The sequence below is a fragment of the Chaetodon auriga genome, chromosome 4 (assembly GCF_051107435.1).
Source record: "Chaetodon auriga isolate fChaAug3 chromosome 4, fChaAug3.hap1, whole genome shotgun sequence".
In the NCBI taxonomy this organism is placed as follows: Eukaryota; Metazoa; Chordata; class Actinopteri; order Chaetodontiformes; family Chaetodontidae; genus Chaetodon; species Chaetodon auriga.
Genome location: NC_135077.1, coordinates 18,284,443 through 18,299,077, shown reverse-complemented (window position 1 = coordinate 18,299,077; position 14,635 = coordinate 18,284,443). Strand labels below are relative to the sequence as shown.

General features: G+C 42.7%; 1 protein-coding gene across 1 annotated transcript; it reads right to left on the bottom strand.

Annotated features, from left to right (window-relative positions):
- Positions 1-629: 629 nt before the first annotated feature.
- On the bottom strand, positions 630-7,372 carry tlr3 (toll-like receptor 3). Its single transcript, XM_076729453.1, is given in 8 exon segments — positions 630-1,599; positions 1,601-1,745; positions 1,873-3,728; positions 3,848-4,042; positions 4,646-5,113; positions 5,869-5,984; positions 6,143-6,309; positions 7,293-7,372. Coding segments are annotated over 6 exon segments (2,736 nt in total). The 5' UTR covers positions 5,887-5,984; positions 6,143-6,309; positions 7,293-7,372; the 3' UTR covers positions 630-1,545.
- Between the last annotated feature and the right edge of the window lie 7,263 nt (positions 7,373-14,635).

The following is a 14,635-nucleotide window of genomic DNA, read 5'->3' as shown; positions in this document are numbered from 1 at the left end:
GTCCCACTTATTCTTTCCTTGTCTGGTATTTGTCAGCATCATTTCATACAACATGTGATTGGCTAATGAATAACATCCTTATCTTGAAGCAACCTTTTATGATAAAAGAGGTTTTCATTGTCGTAAAATGAATGGAAATAATAGGTGAGGTGAGTGACTGACAGTTAACCCTAAATCTCTTTGCAGGGCATTTCGGCTTCGACTTGAAACCCCTTTCAGTCACATTTAGGTCATTATTTACTTTTCATCAATTCAATATTTTTCATTAAAAACTGTAAATAAAAGCATTTTAGAGAGTCTAAAAGTAGATAACCCTGATGATTTTTGTTTTGTTTTTTGAGGTTTTGTGTAGTTTGTGGTGCTTCTGTCTGATCATCAGGGCTGTGGTTAGCATGAGGATTATTTACTATGAATTTTAGCAACCTGGCAAAATTTACACTCTGAAATGAAAACCGACACATGGTCGGTGTTTTCTACGTTGATTCTAGCATTTTTTCCACTACTGTAATAAACACTTCAGCATAAATCTACACCGAGTTATGAAGAGGAGACATGAGGGTTTAAGTGCTTTTCACAGTATAACTGAATGAATAAAACATGAAAACTCTTCATTTATTCACTCACAACCTTTATTTCTAAAACTTTATATTTTTCAAACTTCAAACGGGTGGTTTCAATGATGTTTGGCTCTCACCTTCAACCCTTTATCCTGCAGACTGAGTTAGTTTAAAGCCTCCACGTGTCAACAGAAAGCACAAATGTATTAATAACACAGGATAAGTGTCTGCTATTTCTATTAAGCATATCCATCTATTCACCAAACTGAATAGTTACAACAAGCTACTGTGTACTGTGCTCCTGTCTGATCATTAAGAGAAGATTTTTGTATGTGAAGCAAAGAAAATGCTGCAGTTTCGTACCACAACCACTAGGTGTCCAGAGATTCATTCTCTGCTCACACCAATCCCTGCATTTATAATAATAAGAAGAACCGTTGTTTGTACCTTTCATACAGGAACTGCAGCTCAAAGAAATGAGTTTTTATATAGAAAAGACAGAATGGACATAAAAACAGAAAAAAAATTAAACTAAAATGGAGAATAAAACCCACACTACTCAGATTACTGTGTCGAAACAGGCTTTTTCAGCTAAATCACTGATTTAAAAGTCATGTTCTGCTGTCACATAACAACATCTGTGACTTAATAACCAAAATAATACCTTCTTCAAGTCAATTTAGTTGCTCTTTTCTAGATATTTCATACTTTACATGTACAGTGAATGACTTCGTGGGTCTTATCAAAACATACCTGCAAAACAATGACATGATGATTTTTGTACCTCAGAACAGGCAAATAACAAACACACAAAAAACACATTGGAATTTTTGTACATATTGTATATAAACACGATATTCACCCAGAGGGCAAAACGATCACCAACTGGTATCAAGTAGTGATAACTGAGCATACGTTGGTAATTGTGATGACAAAGGGAATCACAATCAATACAGTCAGTCCTGCAATCGATTAGTCATGCCAAGTGCTATGAGGAGCTTCTGGTGAAAGGCTGGTACCCTCTCCTTTTGGACAGGCCAGTCCAGGATGCAGCACGGACGCAACATGCCCCTGCGGAGGAAGAGCGAGCGAGACAACTTGTAGTCGTGAACATCCTGCAGGAAGACCAGAACCACAGAGTCCCTGCTGGCTTCAATGACCTGGTGTAGGGCGTGATGGGCTTTAAATCTGGATAGACGGGAGGGCAAAGAGACAACTATGAGAACTCACTTAATCACGAATACAGAATACAGATAAACATGCCATGCATCACAAAAGATTTTACTTGGCTTTAAGCCGAGCGTGTTTGATTTACCGTCGACACCAGGGATCTCTGAGAAGACTTTCAGTGACGACAAACAAGATTTTCCGAGATTTCCTCATATTTTCCACAATGGATTCGAGCTGTGACATGCCAGGGACTGAGTCTCGATCCTCCAGATAAAACCTGCACTTTTCATGCTCCAAGGGGACCATCCTTCTCTCCACCCAGCTCCTGTCCTTCTCTGCATGGATGACGTAAGCGTCGTACTCGTATTCCCTGCCCTCTTCAACTTTGGCGTCGCTAAACCCTAGTGTGCGATTGATCAGTATGTTCCAATAAAACTGAATCCTCCAGCCATGGAACCGCAAGAGAAGTGCAGTTACAGTCAGCATAATGACAGCTGTGCTGCTCAGGATGTAAAGAGCCTGAAATGGGGTCATATCTTTGCAAGAGAGGGGGTCAAAATCCATGATGGAGTGGTTAAAGGAAGCCAGTGGAGTGTTGCACATATACAGCTCCCTGACACCGGGCACAGCAGGCGTATTCGTGTTATTCAACCATGTCACGAACCACAGGATGCTCTCACACGTGCAGTCAAAGGGATTTTTGCCCATGACAAGCAGGCTGAGGTTGCTCATGGGAGTCTTGAACACCTCAGGCCTCACGCTTGTGATCAGATTCTTCTGTAAAAACAAAGCCCTCAGTGAGATCAGGTCATCAAAAATCGACTTCTTGAGATTATCGAGGAGATTGTTGGCCAAGCTTAGTTCACGGAGGTCCCTCAGCCCTCTCAGAGCCTCTGCTGGGATCTCATCCAGCCCGTTATTATCCATTAGTAAGGTCTTCAAGTTCCGTGTCCATTTGAGAAACAGCACTGGCCCTCCTAGGTTGGCACTCTTCCACAAACGGGCCAAGTTATTGTGTTGGAGCTTCAACACCTGCAGGTTCACAAGCCCCTCCAGCATATTCTCTCTGATGTTAGCAATGTTGTTGTTGCTGAGGTCCAGGACGCTGAGGTTGGACAGGGGACTGAATGGAGAGGGATCTAGGTTCAAGGCTGTGGCTTTAAGACTTTTTCCCAAAGTCAGGACTCTAAGATTGGACACATGGGCAAACGAGGTGGAGCTTAGATTGACCATCTGGAAGTTATTGGACATGTGAATCTCTTGAAGTTGGCCCAGACCTTCAAACTCTTTGCCAGTGAGAGTTTGCCTGATAAAGTTGGAGTCTAGAAAGAGAGTGGTGAGGTTTTTGAGAACAGAGAAGCCTCCGGGATTGATACGAGTTATCGCTGCTCTTGTCAGATTGAGCTTCCTGAGAGGTGATCCGGTGAGAGAGACAAAGGTCTTGTTGGTGATGATTTTGAGCGAGGGGTAATTACTCCAGCTCATGTCAAGTTCTTCGAGACTTGTCAGGCCTGTAAATGTTTGCTCTGTTACTTCCCGAACTGCAGTTTTCTGTAATATCAAACTCTCCAGGGCGCCTAATGGCTGGAAGGACAAATCATCAATAATCGGGATGGCGGACTCGTGACTTTTCACCAGAGCATTTGTCAGTTGGAGTTTTTTCAAGCTTTTGAGCCCCTGAAATGTGTCCTTGGTCAGGTGCTTGATGTTGTTGTCCACCAGCATCAGAGTCTGAAGTCTGGACAGCCACTGAAACGAGCCTTTCTCAATCTTACCCAAGCCATTACCAGAGAGATCCAGAGAGGTTAGATGTGTTTTTTCTAGCCCTCGAAAGGTCGTGTTTGTGACTGTCACCAGATTCATTTTCCGAAGAGACAGAGCATCAATGTCCGTCCCTGACAGCTCTGAGCAGAGTTTAGCTATAACCAGGGTGCCCATTTTGCTCCGATCCATGATTAGAGCATGTAGGTGTGAAATGGGCTTGAAGCATCCGGGCTCAAACTGCAACGAAACAAAAAAGGGGAAACAAAAGAGACAACTGAAAGTCAGGTGCCACGTTTCTCAACAGTATTTTCTACTAGTTCCAATTTTGACCACATCATTTTAGGTTAATTTCTTACTGTTTTTAGAGACACAGATGACAGGTTGAGGACTTGTAGAAAGGATGAGCGGCTGAGGAAGGAAAAGTCGTCTTTCTCCAGAGTGGTGAAGTCATTGAATGCCAGGTTGAGGTTCACCAGGCTGGGCAGCTGAGGCTGGGAGCCCAGCTTGGCTGACTTCAGTTTGTTGGTGGAAACATCAAGAAATTTCAGGCTCTGTGAATGACGACAGGAGAATACAAACAAAATGAAATGACCGATCTCTTAAAATGGAAAATGGCATTTGTGGAGATCCAGTGGAGCCTAGTGCACAGATCATGTGAGGGTCTCGGAGACCAGCAAAGCTCTTTGGCTTCGCCTGACAATTTCTTTATATGAGATATTTGGGATTGTATACCAATATCATCCTACAGCAGAGACTGATTGAAGCACTAAAGCCTTGTACTTGTAAGATATGAAAGTACGCTTATCTAATGCTCTTAGTTCACTCTGCTCCCAGTAAGACTGTCCATGTTTGCAATTGGTCATATGCTGCAGACGCCGCCCGTGTTATGTGGCTAGATTGGGAAAACCTGGGTTATTAGGCTGAATTATCTGAGCCAGATAACAAAAAGATATGATGATGAGTGTGAGCAGCCTACGTTTTGAGCTGCGCCTGCACTGTACTCATTTAAAAGCAAACTCAAGGCTTTTTTTTGTCTAAAAATTACTGTTTACCATCATTTCAGTCATCTGTGTCATTATTGCACCTTTGCTCATGAGGCTTTCACTCTCCATCTTATCGAAGGTCCTGCTCATCTGTGTTAATGGTCTCTGTACCTGTAGTGCAGAGAAGGGCTCTCCTTGCAGCTTTAGCCTATTGCTAGCCAAAGTCAGTCTTGTCAGATGGGTGCAATGGCTCACATCCTCCTTCCTCAGCAAAAGCACTTGGTTGTGTTCCATGTTCAGTGTCTGCAGCAGAGGCAGAGTCTGGCACAAGCCACTGTCCAGCTTGGTGATACTGTTGTAACCAACATCAAGGTGGAGGAGGCCTGGGTACGGGGTTAGTGACCCGGGGGGCGTCCCCTGCAGTCTGTTGTGAGACATGTCCAGACTGGTGATGTTCCTGGGAAGGTCTGGAGGGATGGCGCTGAGGCTTAGGTGGCTGCAGTCAGCTCTGCCGTCTCGAACATGGCAGGAAGTCTTCTTCTGGCAGACCACGCAACCGTGAGGTCCCGTCATGAAGTAACATGTGATGAGCAGTGCCGGGAGGAGGAGGGGGCGAGGGGCACACATCGCTTCAAAAGCCTTTATAGAAGAGAGAATAAAAACTGCATAGAAAGCTTCATAGATTTTGATTTTTTTGGAAACCTGGACACAGCACAATAACACTGACATATTATGATCTCATCAAGTTGATATGGCAAACATGTCTATACATCACACAGGCAAGGAGCATCATAAGGAAATACTTAGAGTTGTGCTTCTGGCAACATGAAAGTAGCTCTGCTTTGGTCTCAACCAACTCCTGACAGATATCTGGCTTTTTTGCTAAAATCACCTGCCTGACACTGCCGAAGAGGCGGCTGATGGGATGAGTGAATCAAAGCAGTTCAGCTGCAGGCTGTAAAATCAACACAATGGGCTTCTTATAGCTGAGGATAAGTCTGTCAGGTCGGCTGATGATTACATGGATTCATCACTATGAGCAACATCCTTCACTCTACACACAGTCATTTGATCTATTGTGCATATAAAAATATTGATTGGTGCAGCTTCAAACAGAGTTGACCAGGCATCACATCAATGTGTCATCAAAGCTTCTGACATTACAACATGTAATATGCCTTTGAATGCTGTGCACAGAAGTTCCAGATTATTATTATTATTATTATTATTAGTAGTAGTAGTAGTAGCAGTAGTAGTAGTAGTATTACTGTCCAAGTATGCCGACATGAATATAATTAGGATTGTATATTCATTATAGAATAAAGTGTCACTTTGACATTCCTCACTCACTCTAAGTCTGACTAATTTCAAAATAAGACCTGCAGAGTTCTTACCAGATTTTGCCTTCGCATCTTATCTGTTGCATCTAGACAATATTGACTTCCAGCAGCTCAGTTTCTTTTCCTCAAGAGGTCAGACAGAGCCTCACAGGGAGCTTATGAAACAGGCACTGCGGACAGAACAGCCAGGAAACAAGGAAATGAGAAACTGGAAGCTTCGGGTTTCACTTCTACATCAGTTTCTAAACCCGCTGATGAATTAACTGTTTCTTACAGGGAGATAATCAGCAGAGGCCAATCGGCCAGTTTGGATGAAATTCATACTCACTTTCTGAAAAACTTACTGGAGCCAGTGTTTTTAAGCATTTTCGATTACTAAGACATTCCCAGTGCCTGTGGGATATGCCCGGGCTGTTGACTTGGTAAGGATCTGATAAGGCGTGGTGCAAACAGCCGTGGATGTGGCGTTTCAGGCACAGTCAGAATGGGACGGACCTGTCGAGAGACGTTCAGGGACAGTTAACACAGCGCCAAACTGAGGGGAAACGCCGCATCTGTACCGTAATGTTTGTGTTAAACAAGAGAAACTTGGTGTTTCCAGTCACCTCTCCAGTGCCAAATCCCTTTAATCCGCTTTAAAAACTTTATGAAAGAGTAACATTATCAATTTTAAACGTCGATGATTTCAATAAAACAAACACAGGCAACACTCAGCTCTGTGTGGACTCAGTACCGTAGAAGGCGAAGTACGAGTAGACGTGCAAGACATTTCCCAAATCATCATCCGTTTGGGCAAGTGCGTGCACGCATACAAGGACTTTGAGTCCGGTTTGAAGTTGCTCTCAGCGCACTTACACAGGGATCGTTGAATATTAGACATACAGCTGAGCAAAGATAGTAAAGTCTGTTGACAAGGTGGTGAAAAAAGTAGGTGTATATGAAAATATATAAAGAGCAACAATGACCAGCAGGATCTATAAATAAGTGTCCCAAACAACACAAATGGTGCAAAGAAATACTTGTCTGTGTACAGTATATACAGCATACAGGATTTAGACAATGGTGGATGAGGTCATGTATTGTATTTTAGTGATGACAGCCTGTCAGCCTCTGGAAACTGGGCATGACCTCTGACCTCTTTTATGCGCCTCACTTCTCGATGTCTGCTGTCATCGACAAGAGTGAACTTTGGTCCATGGTGTCACCCGTTCTTGAAGACAGGTAGGCCCAGTCTGAAGTAACCAGAGGCAGGTGCTCTGATCCACTCAGTCAAACGTTATATTTTACAGATTCTGACATGCTCTTTTGGACTGAATTCAAATAACATAAATGGGTCTGGCTAAAAACTGTACAATGTCTGTGTTGACATATATTATTTGTATAAGGTTGTTAGACTTCAACACTGCAGCTGCTGCCCTAAACCTACAATATAGTTTAACGTTGTGGCTCTGGCAGATGTAAGTGAGAGGTTCACTTACCTGTGGCTTCTTGAAACTGACTCTGCGACAGTCAAGATGCAGAAGTAGTTCAGTAAATCATCCTCTAAGCTAACATTTCCTCATTCAGAGCACCCCGGCAGTTAGACTGGAGTGAGCTGAGCTGTGGGGAGAATAATAACTGGGTTACCACAAAATATCCACTAGAGGGCAGAAAAACACTGATAATGATCCACTCTTTCAGGTACAGCGTTTCATATACAACACATTTTGCTCCAAGAGACACTTAAGATACTCTTTGATACTGTGTACATATTGGCATATGAAGTATTCAATGTTTCTAATAACAAGAAAATAAAACGTATTACTTGGGTTGGCAAATAGAAATACAGTCTAGCTGATAAGGCTATTGACTAAGACTGCTTTTTAGTATTCTTTATTTGATAGCAGAGTCGAGATGTGACAGAAAATGAAGTGACAGACTCCTCCCTGTGGCATGTCACCCCTCCTCAGGTGACAACTGTACAGTATGGACACATATGTAGCATACATGCTATTTAATTCATGACACTGGGGTGTCCTGGTCCCCAATAGATCTGACCACGTAGTCCCAGCAGCCTGGTTTGGGTCTGGTCAAGGAGCTTTGCTGCTTGTCTGTCCTCCTGGGGTGGCTCAGACCTGGAGGCTGGGAGTTGCTCTTCCTGAAAAATATCAGCAAATGTAATTGTTAATCAGTTTGTTGGCGTTACTTTGATCTTTTATGAAATTGATCAGGGCCATGTTGAACTGTTCATCCACATTAATTTTAGTTTTTAAAATGATGAGTTAGTTATTGCATCCAATGCATTTCCCCATAATATACATTAAAAGTAAATGGAGTGAAGGTAATTCATTGAATGGTATCTTTACAGTTGTAGGCAGCAATTAAGTGCCGTACCGAGACACTCCAAACACAATAAATCTGGAGATTACCACACAGCCAAACCTGTTTTGAAAGGTCAGCAGTAAAAACAGAAATGGCCTGCTGAGGGTGCTAAATGAGCCGTAAATTTGAACCACAGAGATCAACGAACCCTGAATTTCTGAAGGCAAAAACAATTAATGTCTTGTTATGGATTATGGTTAAGTGATGCATCGTTTCATCACTGTTACAGTGGATGGTTTTCCTTTAAAGTAAGTGAATTTCACTTAAAATGGAAACACTTCTTTTCTCATAATTGGTTTTATGTCCTGTTGACAGTTCACTCACTGATCATAGCTCTCACTGGGATATCCTCAGTGTCATTTCAAATCTTTAATCATATCACACCAGCAGCCACTTTTAACCACAGAGTATTAATTAGCTTGACATCAGCTGTCAGAGCACCCGTCCCATCATTCCCAAGCATGCCATTAATCCAAACCAACATGGTTCAAAGCTGCACTGTCTCTGAGCGCCGCTGAAATTAATAATATATCCCACTGAAATCCAACTTTGATGAGAAGTCAGTCTGTATTTCTAAACTGTTTCACATTCATTGTTCAGGCTGTATCAGACAACTATTCTGTTTCTCCACTTGTGAAAACCTCTTCTGACTCATGTTAGCGGTGTGTCTGTCAGTCTTCTGCATCGCTCCAGTCAGTTGTCTATAGTGCTAATTAGCAAATGTTACCATGCTAACCCTGTAAACTAAGTTAATGAACATGAAAACATTATATCTGCAGAGCATCAGCCTGTTAGCATTGTGGGTGTGAGCATGTTAGCATGCTGATGTGAGAGTTTAGCTCAAAGCACCGCTGTGCCTCCTTACAGCCTCACAGCACCACCATTTTACACATGACCACGATCATAAACACACATTAAATCATGCTGTATGTGCTAAAAATCCACAATATTTATCATTGTTTTTTGGATTTAATTATTTGGTAGAAATAGAACATGCATCAGTCAAAAACATTGTGTGTTCACTGTCTTAACTCCCCTTTTGACACAGCTGTTTGGTAGCTTGCTTGCACGCTCTTTTTTCCTAATATATTGATTACATGGAGATTTATGGAGGGAGGGCACTGTCCCTGTGACCTATCATGTCAGTGATTCTACAATATGGAAAGCAGGAAACATTACATTGCCCAAGAAAAAAAAAAATCTGCAATAAACTCCCGCCCTCATCCTCCATAGTCATGCAGACATACATGCATCCTTCTATCCCCTCTCTTTTCCTCTTTATCCTTCCCTCAGATTAATAGAGCAGGTCCTTCCTGGGATAGACCTCCTGCCACCTGATTGGTTTAGCCCAGTGCTAAGCCGAGGCAGCTTACAGGGCTTTGTGCCAATGGCTGGATTTCTGAAGACCTGTAAAAAGTGGAGAGAGCTAGCATGATCTGCACTGTGGAGGTGGTCAAGTTAGTTAATGTGAGGAATGAAAAAAAGATTGAATTTAGGGGTTTTCTGCAGGAAACACAGAAAATAAACAGTGAGGCTGCGTGTAGACAGAACGGGTTGATGGGAACCAGAGCAAATGATGCAGCAGGGAAATGTGCTTTAATACTGATTAAATCATGAGGTGCACTGTCAACAGCTCAGGAGGGGAGGGAGGCAAAAAGAGACATGAAAGCTGACAGGAATTAGGTGATCACCAGATTCTCTCAGGAGAAGCAACTTGGCACTGGACTGAGGGATTAAAAGTAGAGTAACACCTCTACTGTGCTGTGAACTCAGTGATAAGTATAGCTGTACATGCTGCACTTCGCCCGAGAGTGGCTAGTGCATATCATGTGCACATGTGAATGAATGCACTAATGCAAAAGGGATAACTGGAGGAGGGGGGGGGGGGGGGGCAGCGGCTCCATCAGTGGAGTGCCACATTCTTCATCTCACTGGGTAAATCTCCTCTCCCTCATTTGCAGATTGAGTCTCTGGCGTGTTGGAATGCCTCGAAACAAAAGGTGAGTTTGTCCTCTTCGCTCCTGTTAACCTGTGAGATGTAATCCAGAACATTAACTTGCACAGTCACTTCATTATCAGCGTGTTCATGTGTTTACCATGTACACATCATGAAGTGGCCAGTGGGTTGTCTCATGTAACGGGCATCTGCTGTTTATGTGAGAGAAAGAAAAACTAGAGCAAGTATTCCTGAAAAGCAGGGGAGCAGTGGTAATTGAGGCTTGACTTTGCACGGTAAATTCATCCTCACATGAGTCTGGTGAGGTTGAAACAGGAAGACAGGATGAGATGAAGAGATGTCAGACAGCGGGATGTGGAAGACAAAAAGGGTGATGTACATACGGGCGGCAGTGCAGGCAGAATGTTGGAGCATGTTCTCTCTGCCCTCTGCAGAAAAAGACACTGCAGTACTGTGTGTCTCCCCCTCCCCAGTTTGCTGACCAATGATGTTTGGAGGTCGGACGCCCAGCTCTGCTCCTGTTGTCAGCCACTGACACACAGCTAGTTCAAGAACACGCTGGTTATTACACCTCAGAGGAGGGGAGGGGCCCGTGGTTCACAGCGGTGTGCATGTATTTGGATTTCAGTCACACGCTGGAGAGACAACAGGACAGAACATGGATGTATTAAACTTCCTGATCAGATGTTATTAAGGCTGCGAACATGCTCACTACATGGATGACTCCACCATGTGTCACACTGCACTGAAGACAACAGTTGTGTTAAACAGACAGATGTCACACCTTTGACAGCTGTGGAGGCTTTAATTCCTGGTTGTGATTAATGAACGGAAAAACATTACTGACAATTAGATCATTTCTTTGCTTATCGTCAGTGAGAACATGCCCAGTCTGCTTGTGGCGTTATCAACATTTTCACTGTAAGTTTTTTTAATTTGAACATTAGCTGATGGTATGTGCTTCTCATCACTGGCTAGTGCTCCCTCAGTGCTGACTCAGGTCTCTTCTCACTGTAAGTGGTCCCAAGGGGTGACAGGACATCAATACTGAACTGGAATCAGCAGCATGGATCTACTACTGGACTGTTAACTCTCTGCAGTGCTGCTCAGTAAAATGCAAGCAGAGACAATTCAGTGTGTGGGGAGGACAGCTGGAAATGGGGCAGACACAGTGAGATCCTTATTAGGGCTACAACTTAGCTACTTTATACCCGTGCTTATTTTTGAAATTAATCAATTAAACTAATCAGTGTTACTCAAAGGGTACAGTTCCAGTAATAGTTTAAAAAAAAAAAAAAAAAAAAACGTATTCAGTTTTATACTGATAGGAAACAAAGAGAAGCAAGAAAATCTTCAGATGAAGCTGTGACTCAGTCATATCAGAGAGATTTAAACCTGCATTAACCAATTTTCACCACTTGGGGGCAGCAGAAATGAGTTGTAAACCCCACATTAACACTGTATCTTATGAAGTTGGTGTTAAGGAGATCACTATTTACACATCCAGAAGACACAGAGTTACATCAGCATTCATTTGGAATCGTGTTTCCAGTCACAAAGTGAATTCAAGTCCAATATTCACTCACTTCAAGCTATAAAGCTGCTGTTCTTGCATCCTCCAAACGAATGAAGAGGTTGATTGTCAATATGACACCACTATCACCACTGAACAGTAACAGCAACAAGCCGGTCTGAACCTTCAACCTCATGTTGTGAAAACTGTGAATCTGTAGAAAAATTCATAGGAATCAAAACTGCGTAGGTATGTTTAGGAAACACAACATGGGTTAAAATAAGTACGTTACTGTTGTACATGATGTAACATAAGTACTTAAAATTAGCCAGCGTTGACTTTCGTTTTTACACGACACACACAGCAGTCTCCCAGATAAAAGTCCTGTGTTTTTTTACACAATTATCCACCCCACCTTCCTCCAGATGCAGACTTTCTTGCTCTTTATACTACACCACCTGACTTCCTCCTTTGCTCCCGTTGTAATTACTACGACCACTTGAGGTTGCTGCCTAACAATAAAAGTAGACATGGGTCACAATAAACTACTTGCAGTCGACTTACGCAGCTGTTTATCTGGTGAGGACGGGCTTCAAATGTCTGGCTGCTAATTGCGTCACTGTGTTTATCAGTTAGCCCTAAATTTATCCGTCTGCCACTTGGTGCTGAGCAGGTAGGGTACTGTGAGTTTACCAGAGGTTTTCGTCTGCAGATGCTGCCTTGGCCTTCGCCCGGTGGTTTTTCAGTGCCGTTTTGCGAGGAGCTGACACTGTGAGGCTTTGATCATGTGCTAAAAGCTGTGAGACAAGTGGCCTTTTCAGGGGGAGATTACACCTTTCTAACACCAGACTGAGAACATTGAAGGCAGGCGGCGCTTTGTGCAAGCACCTTAAGCTTTGGCTACAACAGTCTGGCAGTGCCGACAATCCAGCCTGTCAGTGATAGTTAGCAGATTGGACTTAATGCCCTCTTGATTTAAAAAGCCATATGGCTTGAGGGAATGCTTTAGGTGTAATGGCTCCTTTCATGGAGGATATTAGAAAAACTTTACATCAGCATGATTTCTCAAAGCCAAGTATGGTAGATTAGCTGTTGCTTGGTCAGGACCCCTTGGCATCACTTGTTAAGGCACTGGGGACCCTTTTAGCCTTATTATTCAGCAGGGTGGTGCAATAGACTTCTATAGACAGCCCGCTCTCAGAAAGCTTTATTTTTGAAAGTCTAACTAAACTTTGAAGACCTGACATTGAATATTCATTATTGCTAATTTGACCGCAGAGCCCTGCACAGTACAAAAGGGCACTAAAGGGGTGACGTCAAGGGGTCCTGACCAAGTGTCTGCATGTGACCAGTTGAGAGTAAGAACGTGTCGCATCATCCTCATTCATTCATGTATGATATGACTCATGTTATTTTTATTGCGACTGGCTGCATGATTTGTATTTGCTGGTAGAATGTCACCATCATGCACCCGGGCACAGTGTCCTCAACCAAACCAACGGAGAAACAAACCAGAAAGACAAGAAAAGTCGAAGAGACCGAAGCAAATAAAGCAAAAAGATCCCTTTATTTTGATAGGATTTGGGTTTCAGCTAAAAAATAAATATATAAACTAACACTCACAGCATTTTTCTTTGGATCTCTCCCCCATAATAAGTTCATCCTCCTTTGGCTAAATACACAAATATTTCTCCGGGTCATGTGGTCAAAACTGATTTAGCGATTTAGGTCTCTTTTGATGTAGCAGAGCAGCGCTGTTACCAAAGAAGGAAGAGCGAGTTTCAGGGGTCACATTCCTCGTCCTAAAAAGTCTCAGCCTGGACAGATTGCTTCGCCCCAAAGACGGCAGAGCAATTTGGTTCTGTACGTTTCCACTATTCCCATTTGTTGGGAAAAGTTTGTGCTAAAAATGTACAGCCAACATGACACGACATACTGCGCCGCTCTTTTTCTCTGAATCCAAATATCCTGACATCTTTGTACAGAGGCTCAGAGGGTCGACACAGGCTCTTGATTCATTTCCTTAAGTTTCTAAACTGGTGCCATTATTTGCACCATTATGTGCACAACTGTGTATCACTACTATTGCATGTTTGATCTGTATTAATCTCCTCCTGTTGGCTCCTAATGAATGTCCCTGCTCTCCCCTCTGGCAATGCACATTTGATAGGATTAATCGAGCCATTACTTAATTACAATCCTGAGAAGAAGCTGAAAATCTATGAAGAGGATTTACAGCTTTAAATCAGGGACAGAATTTGAAAGCAGATCTTTTCTTTTTCATAAATACTTTCCACTAACAGGCTCATTAGCGAGCAGATGATGAACGAGTCCTTAATGTGGTTGATTTTGCCAGCTCTGTATGAGCAACCCCAGCTGGTTCCTCCACTGCTGATATGAAACATCACAATAATTACTCAGTGTGAGAACGTGAACATGGGAGCGTGCAGAGACGGGAGAAAAGACGTCAAAATATGTGCTGCTGTGAATTACAAGCCCGTTAAATCTAGACTAAATACATGTCAAATTAGTGAAGAAGACGTGAATTCAAAATGGACTGAAAAATGAGTTTAATCCTGATACTTATCAACGTCATTATACTGCATTTTATGTACTGTGTAAATTTCATATATTTGATAAAATTGCAGTACACTCATATATAGGCATATACCGTCTCAACGGAAGTGTGGGTGAGTACTTTAAAGATAGAAACCTTCAGCAAAAGATAGTTTTGGCTTTTACTGTAACTGATTTTAAGTGTGGAAATGCCTGTTGGCTGTTTTCTCAGTGCATGCTGGGGGGATGCTACAATGGGAGCAGTAACAGAATATGACAGATGGATAAATCAGTTGAGATGGACCCTATGGTGTTTTGGTTCATCTGGTGGAGTCACTAGCGGGTTGTGGAAGCCGACTGCAGAGTGAAAGGAGGCTTTGAATTATATTTCATTCACAGCTCCTATTTAATGAGGCCTTAAAACATTATTGTTG